Raw genomic sequence first — 17,388 nt, 5'->3', positions numbered from 1 at the left:
TGAGAGTGATCAACAAAACTAAAACTAAAACGAGGAAAATTCAACTGAGAAATAATTTGGAAAATATAAAACWGAATTTGTTAACCACCTAGAGTTGTTTATATTTTAACCATTATTTTACAAGGTATATTGACAGCAACCATTCTCCTGTACACTAAGGACTAGGGGAAGAGTTGCAGGGGGAGAAGAAAAGAAGGATGTGCCTATTTGAAAGTTAGAAACAAAATGAGTAGCTCACAATGTTTCATTAACTCTCATGCTAGAAAAGGTTGGTGTAACGTGGGTTAGAACAACAGAAGCGGCACTCCTAGTGGCCGGTGATTTTAATGCATGAAAACTGAAATCCYTTTTAATTCATATCTACCAGCATGTCACCTGTGCAAATTGAGGCGAAAAAAATGTAGATCACCTTRACTCCACACATAGAGAAACATACAAAGCTTTCTCTTGCCCTCCATTTGGCAAATCTGACCATAACTCTATCTTCCTGATTCCTGCTTACAAGCAAAACCTCAAACAGGAAATGGTCTGATGAAGRGGACGCTAAGCTACAGGACTATTTRGCTAGCACAGACTGGAATATGTTCTGAGACTCATCCAATGGTATTTAGGAGTTCACATCAGTCACCAGCTTCATTAATAAGTGCATTGACGACGCCATCCCCACAGTGCCCGTACGTACATATCCCAACCAAAACCAAAAACTATGGATTACAGGCAACATCCGCACTGAGCTAAAGGCTAGAGCTTCTGCTTTCAAGGAGCAGGACACTAACCTGAACCCTTATAAGAAATCCTGCTACGCTCTCCAATGAACCATCAAACAGACAAAACGTCAATATAGGACTAATATCGAATCCTACTACACCACCTCTGACACTCATCAGATGTGGCAGGGCTTGCAAACAATCACGAATTTCAAAGGGAAACCCAGSCMCGAGCTTTCCAGTGACAGAAGCCTACCAGACAAGGTAAATGCCTTCTATGCTCGCTTCAAGGCAAGCAAAACTGAARCATGCATGAAAGCACCAGCGGTTCTGGACAACTGTGTGATCATGCTCTCTGTAGCCGATGTGAGTAAGACCTTTAAACAGGTTAACATTCACAAGGTCGCAGGGCCAGACAGTTTACCAGGGCGTGTACTCAGAGCATGCGCTGACCAGCTGACAAGTGTCTTCACTGACATTTTCAACCTCTCCCTGACCCAGTCTGTAATACGTACATGTTTCAAGCAGACCACCATAGTTCATGTGCCCAAGAACGCCAAGGTAACCTCACATCTGTAGCCATGAAATGCTTAGAAAGGCTGGTCATGACTCACAACACCATCATCCCCAACCTAGTCTCAGAGCATTTCGTATTAWTCTGTACATAAATCTGAGAAACTCCATTTAGTATGATATGTTTTACGTTTCYTATCGTATGTATTCATTTGTGGATTTCCATCAGCTACTACGTTTTATGTGATACGTATTACAATTTCTATTATACTTTACGAATTTGCAAAATGTACAATATGTTACGTATTTGCAAAACGTACMATATGTTACGAATTTGCTAAATGTATGATATATTACAAATTCTAMCTAGGTGGCTAGCTGGCTTACTTAACTAGGCTATGGGTTAGGGATTAGGGTTAAGTTCAGGAGTTAGGTTAAAGGGTTATGGTTAGGGAAAGAGTTAGCTAAAAGGATTAGTGTTAGGTGAAGGGTTAGGTAAAAGGGTTATGGTTAGGGGAAGGGTTAGCTAACATGCTAAGTAGTTGCAAAGTAGCTATAAAGTAGTAAGTAGTTGAAAAGTTGCTAAAATACTAAAGTTGTCCATGATGAGATTCAAGCTCGCAACCTTTGGGTTGCTAGACGTTCACGTTATACATCGACCAGGGTTGGGTAGGTTACTTTCTAAATGTAATCCGTTACAGTTAGTAGTTACCTGTCCAAAATTGMATTCAGTAACATATCTTTTGGATTACCCAAACTCAGTAAAGTAATCTGATTACATTCAGTTACTTTTAGATTACTTTCCCCGTAAGAAMAATTAGAAGAAGACAAAAATGTATGTTACCAATTGAACGACATCTATTGCAGGATAAATCAATGTTAAAGTTTGCATAGCTGGCCATGTACGGATGTTACATTTTACCTTATGGGTTGGTTATGTAGGCTTCTTCTAACCTATCGCTTTCTACTACATATAATAATACGATTCAATTATATCRTTACATTAAAAACCAAAGTCTATCAGAATTCCAGTCATTCCAATAAATGTTATACCCCTTGATCTTCAAGAATAGYACTTGGAAATATGGAAGTATAGATTAACCCAAAAAAATTCCTGAGCATAACCCCAAACCTAAGGGTTTATTAGCCAGCCCTACTCTGTTGTTTATTATTTTGTTGTCATGGAGGACTGATTGGGCTCATTGATTGGAGTATAAAATAAATGCTGCGCTCATGGAATGGCATGCTTTGAGCACTACTGAAAAGTGGTATTTACATGTGAAAAATGAATGCCATATGCTGCATTTGCTATAGGCCTATTGTTAACTTTTTTGTTGTTGACACTGTGATATCTTGATAATATGCAGCTGTTTAAAGGGCAAATCCACAGATGAAACAATAACAAAARGGRRYCCCCGCCTCTGTTTTGGTAAAAAGCTGAGGGATGGGCCTGGAAAAATGTAACCACTCTCAGATTAATAGACAGAGCTATGGATGGAAGGACTGAGCAACCATGATATCAACATTATTATTTTAACCATGTTATGAGGCTAAACAGTGTTTGTTTACATTTACAATGTTTACAAACATTGGAGAAAAACAAGTTTATATTTTGGGATCCCATGGAGTGTGACAGTTGAACTGAGTTCATGAGGCATTTATGAGTTATATTCTTCAAGAATCAATGGATATACACCAATGTTCAAAAATGTGGGGTCACTTAGAAATGTCCTTGTTTTTTAAAGAAAATCTCATTTTTTGTCCATTAAAATAACATCAAATTGATCAGAAATACAYTGTAGACATTGTTAATATTGTAAATTAATATTGTAGCTGGAAACGGCAGATTTTTCATGGAATATCTACATAGGCGTACAGAGGCCCATTATCAGCAACCATCACTACTGTGTTCCAACGGCACGTTGTGTTAGCTAATCCAAGTTTATCATTTTAAAAGGCTAATTTATCATTAGAAAKCCCTTTTGCAATTATGTTAGCACAACTGAAAACTGTTGTCCTGATTAAAGAAGCAATAAAACTGGCCTTCTTTAGACTAGTTGAGTATCTTGAGCATCAGCATTTGTGGGTTTGATTACAAGCTCAAAATGTCCAGAAACAAAGAACTTTCTTCCGAAACTCGTCAGTCTATTCTTGTTCTGAGAAATGAAGGCTATCCCATGTGAGGAATTGCCAAGAAACTGAAGATCTCGTACAACGCTGTGTACTACTCCCTTCACAGAACAGCACAAACTGGCTCTAACCAGAATAGAAAGAGGAGTGGGAGACCCCAGTGCACAACTGAGCAAGAGGACAAGTACATTAGAGAGTTTTCTAATGATCAATTAGCCTTTTAAAATGATAAACTTGGATTAGCTAACATAATGTGCCATTGGAACACAGGAGTGATGGTTGCTGATAATGGGCCTCTGTACCCCTATGTAGATATTCCATGACAAATCAGCCGTTTCCAGCGACAATAGTCATTTACAACATTAACAATGTCTACACTGTATTTTTTTTATGGACAAAAAACGTGCTTTTCTTTCAAAAACAAGGGAATTTCTAAGTGACCCCAAACTTTTGAACAGTAGTTTTGAACAGTAGTGTATATAAGTCCAAAAATGGATGTAGCAACTAAAGATTGCCCCTTTAYGTCAATCGAAAGTGTGCGAGTTTGAGCATGTGTCCATTAGGCCTATGGATTTTTTATTTTATTAGCATWAATTAGATTGAGCAATAAAAGCCCTAGTTTTATTCCATAGGCTGGGATCTGCTCTATGCAGCTGTTGCAAGAGCACATTTTTCACTGACTGTACACTGGTTTCAAAAACAATGATTGATAGGCAGCTTAAACTTGTTGAATTCAACCATTATTGGGTTCAAATACACATTTAGATTGGTGAACAGCCATGCACAACAACCACAATCTGTAAGGCGCAAATAGCTAAATGAGAGAGCAGCAGTGTGATTCACATCAACGCGCTATGTAGATATCAATAATAAGTGATATCCATATCGCCATGAACTACACCACTGTTGTCATCCTTACCTTCAAACGTTTATTCAAGTTGGATAATCTTTGGATGCCGACAGCAGTCGCACCATTGGAAGACATAGCTTGGACTGTAGCCTACAAAAGCCTATTCCTGCTCTTRTCCCTCGATCCATCAAACACATTTGGTGTGTCATCATAGTGGTTGGTCTCTGACTTGTGGTCAGACTCGCTCAGGTGGAACAAACTTAAACTTGCGCCTTGTTTCAATGCTGATTTAAATGTCATTGAGAAAACAGAGAAGTGTCAAATACTTTTMTRCCCCGCAAACCTCCTTTATGATTTTTAAAGTAATCCTCAAAGTAATCATCTAGCTTTTCAAAAGTATCTGTAATCTGATTACAACATTTTGGATGGTAACCAGTGGTGGAAAAAGTACCCAACTGTCATACTTGAGTAAAAGTAAAGATACCTTAATAGAAAATGACCAAAAGTAAAAGTCATCCAGTAAAATTCAACTTGAGTAAAAGTTTAAAAGTATTTGGTTTAAAATATACTTAAGTATCAAAAYTAAAAGTATAAATAATTTCAAATTCCATCCAAACCAGATGGCACCATTTTCTTGTTTTTCTAATTTATGGAAAGCCAGGGGCACACTCCAACACTCAGACATCATTTACAAACAAAGCACTTGTGTTTAGTGAGTCCGCCAGATCAGAGGCAGTAGGGATGACCACACACACCACAAGTGTGTGAATTTGACTAATTTCCTGTCCTGCAAAGCATTCAAAATGTAACGAGTACTTTAGGGTGTCAAGGAAAATATTTTTCTTAWGGAATGTAGTGAAGTAAAAGTAAAAGTAGTCCAAAATATAAATAGTAAAGTAAAGTACAAAAACTAGTAGTACTTTAAAGTATGTTTTACTTAAGTACTTTACACCACTGCTGGTAATGTAACGGATTACAGTTAACGTTTTTTGTAATCCCTTACATGTAACGAATTACATGTAATCACTCCCCAACACTGACGCCGATACATCCACCRCCACCAACTACCCTACTTTCATTTTTGCCTAAAGTAACCATCTGTCTTATGTAACCATACCAAGAGTAACATATCATATTCATTTGAGTGTTCATTGACTACAGRTTAGCGTTCCATAACATAGTGTCCTCTGAGCCGAGCTCATAACTAAGCTAAGGACTCTGGGATTGAACACCTACCTCTGCAACTGCATCCTGAACTTTCTGATGGGACACCCGAGGTGGTGAGGGCTGACAACACATCTGCCATGCTGACCCTCTACACGGGCCCCTCAGGGGTGTGTGTTTAGTCCCCTCCTGTACTCCCTGTTCACCCACGACTGCGTGGCTGCACATGTCTCAAACACCATCATTAAGTTTGCAGAAGACGTGATGGTGTTAGGCCTGATCACGACAAAGATTAGACAGCCTATAGGGAGGAGGTCAGAGACCTGGCAGTGTGGTGCCAGGACAACAACCTCTCCCTCAATACAAAGGAATACAAAGGAGCTGATAGTAGACTACAGGAAACGGAGGGCAGAGCTCACCCCCATTCACATCGACAGGGCTGTAGTGGAGCAGGTCAAGAGCTTGAAGTTCCTCGGTGTCCACATGACTAAGGATTTATCATGGTCCAAACAAACCAACACAATRGTGAAGAGGTAACGACAATACCTCTTCCCCKTCAGGAGGCTTAAAAGATTTGGCATGTGCCCTCAGATCCTCAAAAYGTTCTACTACAGCTGCACCATTGAGAGCAACTTGACTGGCTGCATCACGCCGTTGTATAGCAAAGGCTTGGCATTCGTCCGCAAGGCGCTACAGAGGGTAAGGTGTACGTCACAGTACATCACTGGGGCCGAGCTCCCTGCCATCCAGGACCTCTATACCAGACAGTGTCAGAGGAAGAACCTAAAAATTGTCAYACTCTAGCCACCCAAGTCATAGACTGTTCTCTCTGCTACTGCACGGCAAGCGGTACCGATGCACCAAGTCTGAAACCAACAGGACCCTGAARAGCTTCTACCCCCAAGTCATAAGACTACTAAATAGTTAGTCCAGGTAACTATAATGGTTCAGGTGGCTACTATCCTGAACAAAAARATTAACATGCAACAATTTCAAATATTTTACTGAGTTACAGTTCACATGAGGAAATCAGTCAATTGAAATAAATAAATTAGYCCCTAATCTTTGGATTTCACATTAATGGGCAGAGGTGCAGCCATAGGTGGGCCTTGGAGGTCATAGGCCCACATACGTGGCAGCCAGGCCCAACCACTGGGGAGCCAGGCCCAACCACTGGGCAGCCAGGCCCAACCACTGGGGAGCCAGGCCCAACCACTGGGGAGCCAGGCCCAACCACTGGGGAGCAAGGCCCAACCACTGGGGAGCCAGGCCCAACCACTGGGGAGCCAGGCCCAACCACTGGGGAGCCAGGCCCAACCACTGGGGAGCCAGGCCCGCGTCCAACCCAACTGGGAGCCAGGCCCCAACCACTGGGGAGCCAGCCGCCCAACCCACTGGGCAGCCAGGCCCAACCACTGGGGGAGCCAGGCCCAGTCAATCAGAAGGAGTTTTTCCCCACAAAAGGGCTTTATTACAGACAGGAATACCCCCCCCCCCCCCTCAGACGATCCCACAGGTGTAGAAGCCGGATGAGGAAGTCCTGGACTGGCGTGGGCTGCGGTTGTGAGCCGGTTGGATGTACTGACAAATTCTCTAAAACGACGTTGGAGGTAGCTTATGGTAGAGAAATTAACATTGAATTCTCTGGCAACAGCTCTGGTGGACATTCCTGCAGTCAGCATGCCAATTGCACACTCCCTCAAAACTTGAGACATCTGTGGCATTGTGTTGTGTGACAAAACTGCAGAGGTGTCCTTTAATTGTTCCCAGTACAAGGTGCACCTGTGCAATGGTCATGCTATTTAATCAGCTGCTTGGCAAAGAAGAAATGCTCACTAACAGGGAGTTAAACATATTTTTACACAAAATTTAGGAAAAACATACTTTATGTGCATATGGAACATTTCAGGTATTTRTTTTCAGCTCATGAAACATGGGACCAACACTACATGTTTATATTTTTGTTTTGTGTATTGACCCTTTATTCACAAACTTTTTTGACTCATCACATATGCTGCTGATACTGTTTACTACCTGTCACTTTATTCCTAGTTACAGTATACATACACTGAACAAAAATGAACTGTAACTTAGTCAAATCTTTGAAATTGTTGCATGTTGCGTTTATATTTTTGTTCASTGTACATATATACCTCAATTACATTGTARCCCTGCACATCGACTCGGTACTGGCACCCCTTGTATATAGCCAAGTTATCATTAATCATTGTGTATATATTATTACTTCTATTATTATGTGTTTTCCTTTTCTATTATTTCTGTATTTTCTTTCTATCTGCATTTTTGGGAAGTGCTTGGTTTGAGTAAGCATTTCACTGTTAGTCCACACCTGTTTACGAAGCATGTGACAAATAACATTTGATTTCATACTGTCTGTGTAGTAGATGTGAAACTCCCTAGTAGCATGTTGGCTGGAGTACATCAGTGGCATCACCCTGAGATCTAATGCCAACCGTTGATCAAGGAGTTGATCAAGGACCGAATCATCTCTTAAAATCAAAAATCAAATCAAATCTTGCTCTGTTACCTAAGGCAGTTGGCTTTGAGTTACAAGTGTTGCTATATAGAATGTTACTAGTTCGATCCCTGTTCGGGGCAGAACCAAATGCACTCTGTTACATCTGCACTGTTCAGAGCATTTAGCCCMTTCTATGACTATGCAGTCAGGATTTCATCATTCTTGATTCTTCATAGAGAGTACAGTRAGAGTATCCTGACCCCTTAGTGAAATCTGACATGAGATAGGTTGTCAATTTCCCCGGTCAAACCAAGCATTTGTCCTGTAACTAAAATTTTAATTTAAAGCTCACATGGGGGAGAAGCAGACAGTCAGCGGACGTMACCTTTTTTCTACAGTAGTTATTTTTTGTCCACTTTTCTCGACATCCTTTCTCCTTTCAATCGCCAAAATCACTTTCTCTCTCGCCCGTGGATCACATGTTTCTTTGGTTGCCTTCCACTGAAATTCTGGAAAAACGTATCATTTTGGGAACTGAAMAAAGTGACTATTGATAAGGGATAATGGGTCCATTTATTGCAAAAGTTAAGGTTTAAGTCTTTGGACATGGAAAAGGGGGGAAATTTAAAAAAATACTGGTTCAAGTGAGGCTGAACAGGCAATGAAAACTTCCCTTTTGGATATAATTCAATAATTGTTCGGCAATATTAGTTATGTACACAAACTCTCTCACCCTCAATCTTTCTCCCTTCTCCCTCTCCCTGAGTGTGTTTGGAGAAGAGGATGGTAAAGGAATTGATGGAGTTAGGTCAAGATGCTCACTGAAGATCCCTTGTTTCCTGTCCTGGRCTAAAAGGCTGGGTTTATTTTTCCCAGAGTGGGACGGGACAACCCTCCTCCCCAATCTCACAAGCATCAGTGTGAGGCAATGCCCAGGAGGGAGAGAAAGAGAGAGGGAGAGGGCTTAGGCGCCATCCGTCCTTCCACCTCTCCCCCTCTCCTTGCTTCTCACTGGCACAGAGTCCACAGCAACACATGTCTCTGATCAAGTGCAGCCTGCGTCATCAGTTAGTAAACTCCAGACTCCAGGAAAACAGAGAGCACATTCATCCACGGCGACCCTGTGACTGAGTGTGTGATTCATTACTCTTTAATATGCACCCCCCCTCCCCCCCAACCACTCAACCACCTCTCCAATCCTGGCCTCAGGCAGACTCCAAACCCTGATGAAATCCATCATTAGGCATACTTGTGGTGTTACTGTTGTTGGGTTCTTTATTTACCAGATGCAGTGGTTGTCCTTGGCCTATTTGCAGACAGAGGAGACTTAACAGGCTAGATTTTRACATCTGGGTGAGTTCGTTGGTCTGAGCTTCCTCTCCACAGGCAACAGGCAGAGAGGAGACTATTATGAAGACTTTATATAGGATACGAGGGTGGGGGACGAGAGGTGCTTAGAGAGCTACTCAGGAGGAGATTATAACTTTATTGCAAGTAAAACACACCCTAGTTAATTTTAAAAAGACAATCAACAGAAAATATTTCAATGATACTTTACATTTCTCCTGAGAACTACTACTTTTAGTCTGTTCCCTCTGCTGTTGAGTTTATATTTCTCAGCACGGCACCACATTGAAAAAACAGCGTAACGGCTCCCTGAAATCAGCGTACTTCACTGCTGTGTAGGAAAACATGCAGAGAAGATAACCACAGACGGGGACCGGCGCCTGAAGGAAAGCCCCGTAGGAATCCACAAGTCTGGAACTTAGCAGCACACAGTGTAAAACTGCGGGTTGGCAGCGYGGTGGCCGGGGAGCGCTACCCCCAAGCCCTCTGTGTCATCTGCGCAGGATGAGTCGTGTTTATGGGAGGCTGACAGCTCCTTCCTGTATCCCAGGCCCTGAGCCCACTGTGAGCCCTGGCTGCTGCTGCACTGAAGGCCGCTGTCTCTCTCCCCCTGACTGGGACTGGGCCTGGGAGCGGGRGTGGGTGGGYCAGTGGAGAACAGTGGGGGGATGGGATATGGTGTAGTGGCAGTAAGCAGTGAGGGTTAGCGCTTGAGCTCCTCGGCTCCTAGCCTGTCTTTTTTGGGTGAAGTAGGCCAATGTAAACTCCCATTTCCTGCCGGCCTGTCTCTGAGGAGGAGAGCTGAGCCTCCTGTGAAGAGAGAGAGAGAGCTGCTGCTCTGCAGGGACACTTCACGCTCAACACATATATGTACATAAATAGATATACAGCCAGAGGCAGGGAGAGAGAGAGAAGAATACACAAACCCAGTGGGGCTCTGGAATGTTAAACACTTAATGGCATAAATAGCAGCCCCTTTGGTAAATTACAATGAGTGTTCTGGCACTGGGAAGCGTGCAGCAGGAAAAAGTTCTCACATTTCAGAACCAGGCATTCTAATCTCCCAAAGGAGTGAGTGGGGGAGCAAGTACTGTTTTAATTTCCCCKAAAAAGATTCATATATACACTAACTTGGAGTGTGGTGAGGGTTATGATATGTTGGGGGTTCAACTGGTGGCTGGATTTCAAAAGGGTAGGCCTACTATATAAGCTTTGTGGCAAGAAAGAAGTTCAACTACAGAGACATTATTCATACAGCAGAATGAGTGATTCCAATGTAGTATTAATAAGTTAACTAGAGAGCATAATCTGACTCAAACCGTTACTCACTTCAACTTGCAATGCTATGTGATTTTATTAGCRGAGCCGACACCCTCGCCTGAGGACACGCTAACAATTTACATCATAAAACCACTCTGAATTAATTCCAAGCAGCTGGAACTTAATATGCCTGCTGTATAAGAACATCCAGGTCAAAGGTGCAATGGTAACAACCAAATGACTGAACTATTAATCCATCTCCCAGACCTCTCACTCCATATCGGTCCATATCYGACTCTTTGTTAGCTCACAGCAGTATGACCAAATGTCTAGAGCTCGCCARAGAAGTCTTATCTCCTGCTCAATGACTATTTCCCTGACTGAGAAGAAAACGTGTAGTTTAAGAACCATGTGGCTAGAAGCTCCAGCAGACAGAGGCTGAGTGGAACAGCCCACGCACCCTCGCTGCTCTGTGACCAGACCTGGGCTAGGTTTCCCAAAAGCATCATAGCACTAAGATCTTAATTCAATTTAAACTAAATCGYCGAAAGATGATCTTTGTGCTACGATGCTTTTGGGAAACCCAACCCTGATCACTCAGAGAACCATGGGAACTTAGACTCTCCTGGCTAAACAGACTCTGACTCACTGTCTGGGCTACAWAGTAGGAGCTTCAACTCCCTCAACTAAGGAAATACAGACCTGGAACAAGTTTAAATAAYATGAATGTTGGCCAACAAATCTATTRTCTCTTTCACACTTGCACACGCACACACACTGTTTGCACAGTMGCTGCAGGAGGCGGTGGCAGGTGGAGAGATGGAGACATTGAGCCGGTGTACGCAGTAGTCCTTGTCCATCACTCAGTGTGTTCACCTGCACACCTGCCTCCCACTAAACGTCACAATGGGCAATTCAAACTGCTCATTCACTCCCAACAGACTACATTTCCAGTTGTTGAAAGAGAGCCCTATTCCAATTAACAGTCTCTAACCAAACATGCATATATGGTTGTTGTATAAGTAGTGCTAGACWCTCGTTCAAAAAAAGGTAAAACAATACTTTTTATAAACATAAATTATTTTATTGAATGCAAATCCATCRGCTATGAAATAATTGAAATAGAAGTGAAAAACACAAACAGTAAAAATAAAGACTACATACAATCTGGACACCGCACTGTAAACCATAAAAGGTTTAGGAAATGTAAAATTGACCTCTGTACAGCCAGGGCTGTGAAACCATGCCTCTATGATGTAAACATTTCAGACATGTAATTTGGTCCCCTCCTTCCCCACAGTTCTGACTGTTTGATGCATAATAGTAATACTACCAGCTGAGACAAGAAGGCACATCTTTGGTTTAGAAATAATACATTTCATAAAACAAGTTTATATCTTACAAAAATGGCATGGGAAAGACTGTTCTCTCTATCATTGTAGAGAACAATGGCAATAATTAACACTGTGGTAACCTGGAGTGCATGGCTTAGATTATCATTCAGGAATTAAAACGACATTGAAAGCTGAGAGCTTCCATAAGGAATAACAACAGAAACAAATGGCTTTATCCTGTCATTGAAACACATCAGATTACATCTGGGCTTGATGTAGTCAAAGTAAAAGCTTAAGACGGACCCACTGGAGACATGCATACAAAGGGACCAACGGACCCCATCCTCTTTGTGATGATGACATACTTCCTCTTTCTGGGGGAGGTGGAAGTCACCTGTTATCAGCCCAGTGAAGGTCAGGGCCAGAGCACCTGTTAGCACCTCTATCTATCTACACCTCACCTCTATCTACACCACTCTACCAGGGACAGTGTGTGTGTGTGTGTGTGTGTGTGTGTGTGTGTGTGTGTGTGTGTGTGTGTGTGTGTGTTGTGTGTGTGTGTGTGTGTGTGTGTGTGTGTGTGTGTGTGTGTGGTGTGTGTGTGTGTGTGTGTGTGTGTGGTGTATGTGTCATGCTGGAGATGTATCTCGCACACGCACCCCTACCTCTCTCAGCAGCTGTGTCTAGGCCATGATGATCCTGAGCTTGTCTGGCCAGGACAAAGGCCGGGATAGACAAAAACAATGGCACCACTAACCCTCATGAATCCACTACTGTATATGAGGAAAAAACTAAGTTGGGACTGGGAGAATGGCAGGAGTACAGAGTTACTTACAGTGCAAAACATCTACCAGACTTGAAATGGGAGGAGTTTGAAAAATGTTCTTCTTCTTCTTTAAATGAGATTGAAACTGAGATGGCTGTGGAAGTTCCATCCAAAGAGATACGAGTCAGGGTCAACTTCCTCTCCTACTAGTTAACGGTGAGTTCATGGTCTCTGTTGGCAGATTGGTTCAGGCTCCTCTGGTCTTGCTGGTGATATGAGTCTGTAGACTCCCCTACCGCCCTGAGGTCTCTGTGGGGATAACTCCATGGCCCCTTCCTGCTCATGCTGTGGASGAGGTGGAGCAGCTGACTGCGCTGTGTTTCTGGAGGAGGGACATGCGGCTGAAGGTACGAGAACACACGCCACACTGGTACTTCTTCACCTCAGCGTGGGTCTGCAGGTGCGCCCGCAGGTTGGAGCGGTCGGCGAAGGCACGGTTACAGTGTTGGCAGGAGAATGGCCGCTCACCTGAGAAGGAGGAGATGGTTGGAGGAGCATTGGATAGAGATGCATGACACTAACTGATGTTGCAGGGTGGCAGGTAGCCTAGTGGTAAGAGTGTTGGGCCAGTAACCGAAAGGTTGCTGGATCAAATCCCCGAGCTGACAAGGTAAAAATCTGTCATGACAGTGTTAACAAGACAGTTAACACACTACTCCCCGGTAGGCCGTCATTGTAAATCAAGAATTTGTTCTTAACTGACTTGCCTAGTTAAATAAAGGAACAAATAAAAAAATTGTAAGCCTGTGTATGAGACGGGTTCTGTGAACCTTTGCTTTGATTAGCAATACACACAACTACATCAATTTGGCTGTCTCTGAGCTCACCAGAGGGGTTAATTAACACCTCTTTGAATACAGCTCATTTAAAGGGTAATATGAATCTGGTGTCAGGATCAGGACCACACTTGAATTAACATGATTAAATCAGTGCCAAATTAGATTACTACTTTCAAGTTGCTGCTGGTAGTAAGTGGGCAGTTTGAAAGCTGAAAGATTCCTTATGTTCTTTGTCCCCTTCATCACAATGTTATCACACATTCTGTTGTCTCGCAGAGTAGCCAATGATAAGATAATTCTCAGGGAGTCATTGTTACAGTGTGGTAGAAAACAATGAGTGATCAATACAAAGCCCTTTGGGCTTGTTGGTCAAACTGCAAGTGTTGATCTAATTAACTGAATAATTGCCCCTGRCTTCTACCAAAGTAATACCCAATGGAAAGTGTAGGAGTTCTTACCTGTGTGTGTGCGAATGTGGCCGCGCAGCAGCCAGGGCCTGGAGAAGGCCTTTCCGCAGGTGGGGCAGACACAGGGTAGTGTGTGCGAGCGGATATGCATCTTCAGAGCCCCCAGGCTGGTGTACTCTTTAGGGCAGTGCTTGCAGAAGAAGGCTGGCCTTGCTGCAGTGACRGGGGCCACTCTCTCGTCCTCGGTCAGGGCCCCATGGCTCTTGATGCCTGTGCGTTTGGGGCGCTGGGGGGGGTGGTAMGTGTCTGTGGGCTCAGGGCTGGGTGGGTCAGAGGTGCGCCCCTCATCCTCCTCTCCACTGCTACTGGCACTGCTGCTGAGGCTAGATGGGGAGCTGAGGTCCAGGGGACCAGGGGTGGGAGAGGCATCAGTGGGGGATGTGGGGACGTAGAGGGCTGGAAGGAAGCTCACGTCCCATACCAGTCCTGTTGTGTAACAGGTGGCAGCTGAGTTATTGMCCCCTGCTGGAAGCTCAGCTAGTGGGTACCTCTCCAGCGAGGTGGCTGAGGGATGAGGAAGAGGGTTAGGTTATAGAGATACATTTACAGCACAGCTAACAGATACTGAGACGTTTTCATCATGGACATATACAGTAATTAATGTAACTGGAACACAACATAATGAATAGATAACATGAAGTTTGGATAGGCCATATATTTTCAACTTGTAAAGCAACAACTGCCTGTCAGGTTTCTCTGTGATATCTTTATAWAATTCCAGAGCATTTTACACCAGAAACATTAGAGATTCAACCAAGCAGAGATTTCATGGGCCATTTCCTCCCACGTATTCACATGGGGTAGAAAAAAATGTATTGTAGCTCTGTGCAGTTTAGGGGGAACTACCTTTTTTTTATAACGAGCCTTAGCCTACTTGAAAAAATCGAATATGATTTGTAAAGGTTGCCAACGTGGAGACAGTTTATGTTTGGGCAACACAAGTAAAAGTGGATCAAGTAAAACATATCCCCAGAGGTTTATTGTAAGGAAGAATAATAGAGAAAACAGGTGGCTACCTATTCTGTAATGTTTTATGTAATGCATTCTACGTCATACAATTAATAAATAACGTAAAGCTACTCACCATTTTGACACTCCAGTTCACTATAGTTGGGTTTTTTATTGGCGAAATACTTTTTGACCAAGAAAGAACGAGGCATTTTTCCACTGCGAAATATGTTCGTAAAATATCCACCAGTCACGGGTTCAAACTTTGGAAATATGATTTAGATATGACTATTCCCACATGAGAATAGCGGTATAAAAAGAATAATATATCCCTGAAACTTATAGTCTACCCGTTTGTCTCAACCTGCTCAACTGTGGACCACTGTGTGACTGTCTAAATAACGGACTGTCTCCAAAATSCTGCTCTCTCCTCTGCTGAAATACTCTGACGCCCTGAGGGCACACCCCACCTCCGCATGAGCGCAGGATGATACCACTCGCTTACCCATTCCTAAACACAAACATGTTCCCCAAAGCGTTCACCCGGCCTTGATCGCATTGACCTGCAGATAACACACATCACGCAATAGTATTGGCTATTCCAATTATGCAAATTAAACACTCGTGCATTAACACGTTGTCCTATTTGCTCCCGAATGGCGCAGTGGTGTAAAGCACTGCATCTCAGTGCTAGAGGCGTCATTACAGACCCTGGTTCGATCCCGTGCTGTATCACACCRGGCCGTGATCGTTCTGACTTGCCAGGTTAAATAAAAGTTAAATAAAAAAAAAAAAAAAATTTAATTAGACCTTGTATGGAGACTTGCGCAACCTTGTCAGATCACTATACAGACAAGCATTATTGTCTCTTATTCGACTTCAAGACAATAATGCGTGTTCTTTAAGACGTCAGTATGTCTAAAACAAAAGAATGATGGTTTGGTGTGTGCCGATTCCATCAATGCTAGCCTACATAGGCGRTATAGGCCAGGTCACACAGGGTGCGACTGGCCTTTCTAATGGTTTTGTTCAGCATGTTCAACATGCAACATTTGGATAACAGACCCCTTATTCAGATACGAAAATTGTTTTAGTATTGTGTGAATACTAACTATTGTGTGAATACTAACACTTGGCAAGCACGCATTATGTCAAGTAAAAACACCTGATTTACCGGTACCAGTGCCTCATTTGCTGCTGGTAGTTTCATGACGCCACCTTTTGGGTGGAATTGGTATCTGAATCAAGTTCAATATCAGCAGGTTTCAGTTCGACAAGTTCACAGAAGATGTCCTACCTGTCCCAGACCTGCTGTTTTCAGCTCTCTAGAGACAGCAGGAGCGGGAGAGATACTCTGAATGATCGGTTATGAAAAGCTAACTGACATTTACTCCTGAGGTGCTGACATGTTGCACCCTCGACAACCACCGTGATTATTATTATTTGACCCTGCTGGTCATCTATGAACATTTGAACATCTTGGCCATGTTCTGTTATAATCTCCACCAGGCACAGCCAGAAGAGGACTGGCCACACCTCATAGCCTGGTTACTCTCTAGGTTTCTTCCTAGTTTCTGGCCTTTCTAGGGAGTTTTTCCTAGCCACCGTGCTTCTACACCTGCATTGCTTGCTGTTTGGGGTTTTAGGCTGGGTTTCTATACAGCACTTTGAGATATCAGCTGATGTAAGAAGGGCTTTATAAATAAATTAGATTTGATGTCCTACATCTGCATTGAGCTTGCAGGTGTTTCAAAAAACACGTGCTTTCTGTTGTGGTGGGGCAGCCAGCGTAAATTACAGAGCCTAAGGGTTGGTAATGTTCTCTAGTTGCACCATGATTGGCTCAGTGCTCTGTCACTCATGGGGACACTAGTAAGCACAAAATCTACAGGGAGAGCTCGAAAATGTAAGCCCCTTGGGTGCTGCCATAGACTTACATTAGAAGTGCCCATCCAAGAAGGCTCAAGGTCATTGGCCACAGATAAAAGGATGTCAAATCACGTTATCTAACTTAACTTTGATTGGACTGATCATGACAACATCATACTTTCAAAATCTTAGCTAGCAAGCTAGTATGCAGTCATCATCATGAATCAAGTCGACAATCTACTGGCAAATCCTTTTCAATCCTTGTCATATGCCTAGTTAAATAAAGGTTAAATAAAATAAATAAAAATAACTAAACATGAAAATAAATTAGATAAAACGTATRAGTGCTCATCGACAATTGAACATAAACATTACACAACAAGTTAGKAATCGCAAATTTAACAATGAGTGGTTTGGAAGGAATTAGGTGCTTCTACACCTGCATTGCTTGCTGTTTGGGGTTTTAGGCTGGGTTTCTGTACAGCACTTTGAGATATCAGCTGATGTACGAAGGGCTATATAAATACATTTGACTTGAATTAGTGGCAAACTGCAAGCTTTGTAAAGAAATCACTAGCCCACAATTCAGTGGAGAGGGTGTGTGGTCCAAGACAGGGTTTAAGGTTCTCTTTTCCAAGCTTAAAAGGATTAATAATAACTCGCAACACACCATGGGCCAGAAAAGGTTCAATACATTGACCATGCTGTCAATTCT

At 42.8% G+C, this 17,388-nt stretch overlaps 1 protein-coding gene across 1 annotated transcript; it reads right to left on the bottom strand.

Annotated features, from left to right (window-relative positions):
- Window positions 1-12,412: 12,412 nt before the first annotated feature.
- On the bottom strand, window positions 12,413-15,308 carry LOC111969883 (protein snail homolog Sna-like). Its single transcript, XM_023996246.2, has 3 exons — window positions 14,941-15,308; window positions 13,848-14,360; window positions 12,413-13,078 (listed from the first exon to the last, which is right to left on the bottom strand). Exons 1-3 carry the CDS (start codon window positions 15,014-15,016, stop codon window positions 12,891-12,893), a joined length of 777 nt encoding a protein of 258 aa, XP_023852014.1. The 5' UTR covers window positions 15,017-15,308; the 3' UTR covers window positions 12,413-12,890.
- Window positions 15,309-17,388: the final 2,080 nt, after the last annotated feature.

This window comes from Salvelinus sp. IW2-2015, linkage group LG11 (genome assembly GCF_002910315.2).
Source record: "Salvelinus sp. IW2-2015 linkage group LG11, ASM291031v2, whole genome shotgun sequence".
Classification (NCBI taxonomy): Eukaryota; Metazoa; Chordata; class Actinopteri; order Salmoniformes; family Salmonidae; genus Salvelinus; species Salvelinus sp. IW2-2015.
This window is presented reverse-complemented; position numbering and strand designations above follow the sequence as displayed.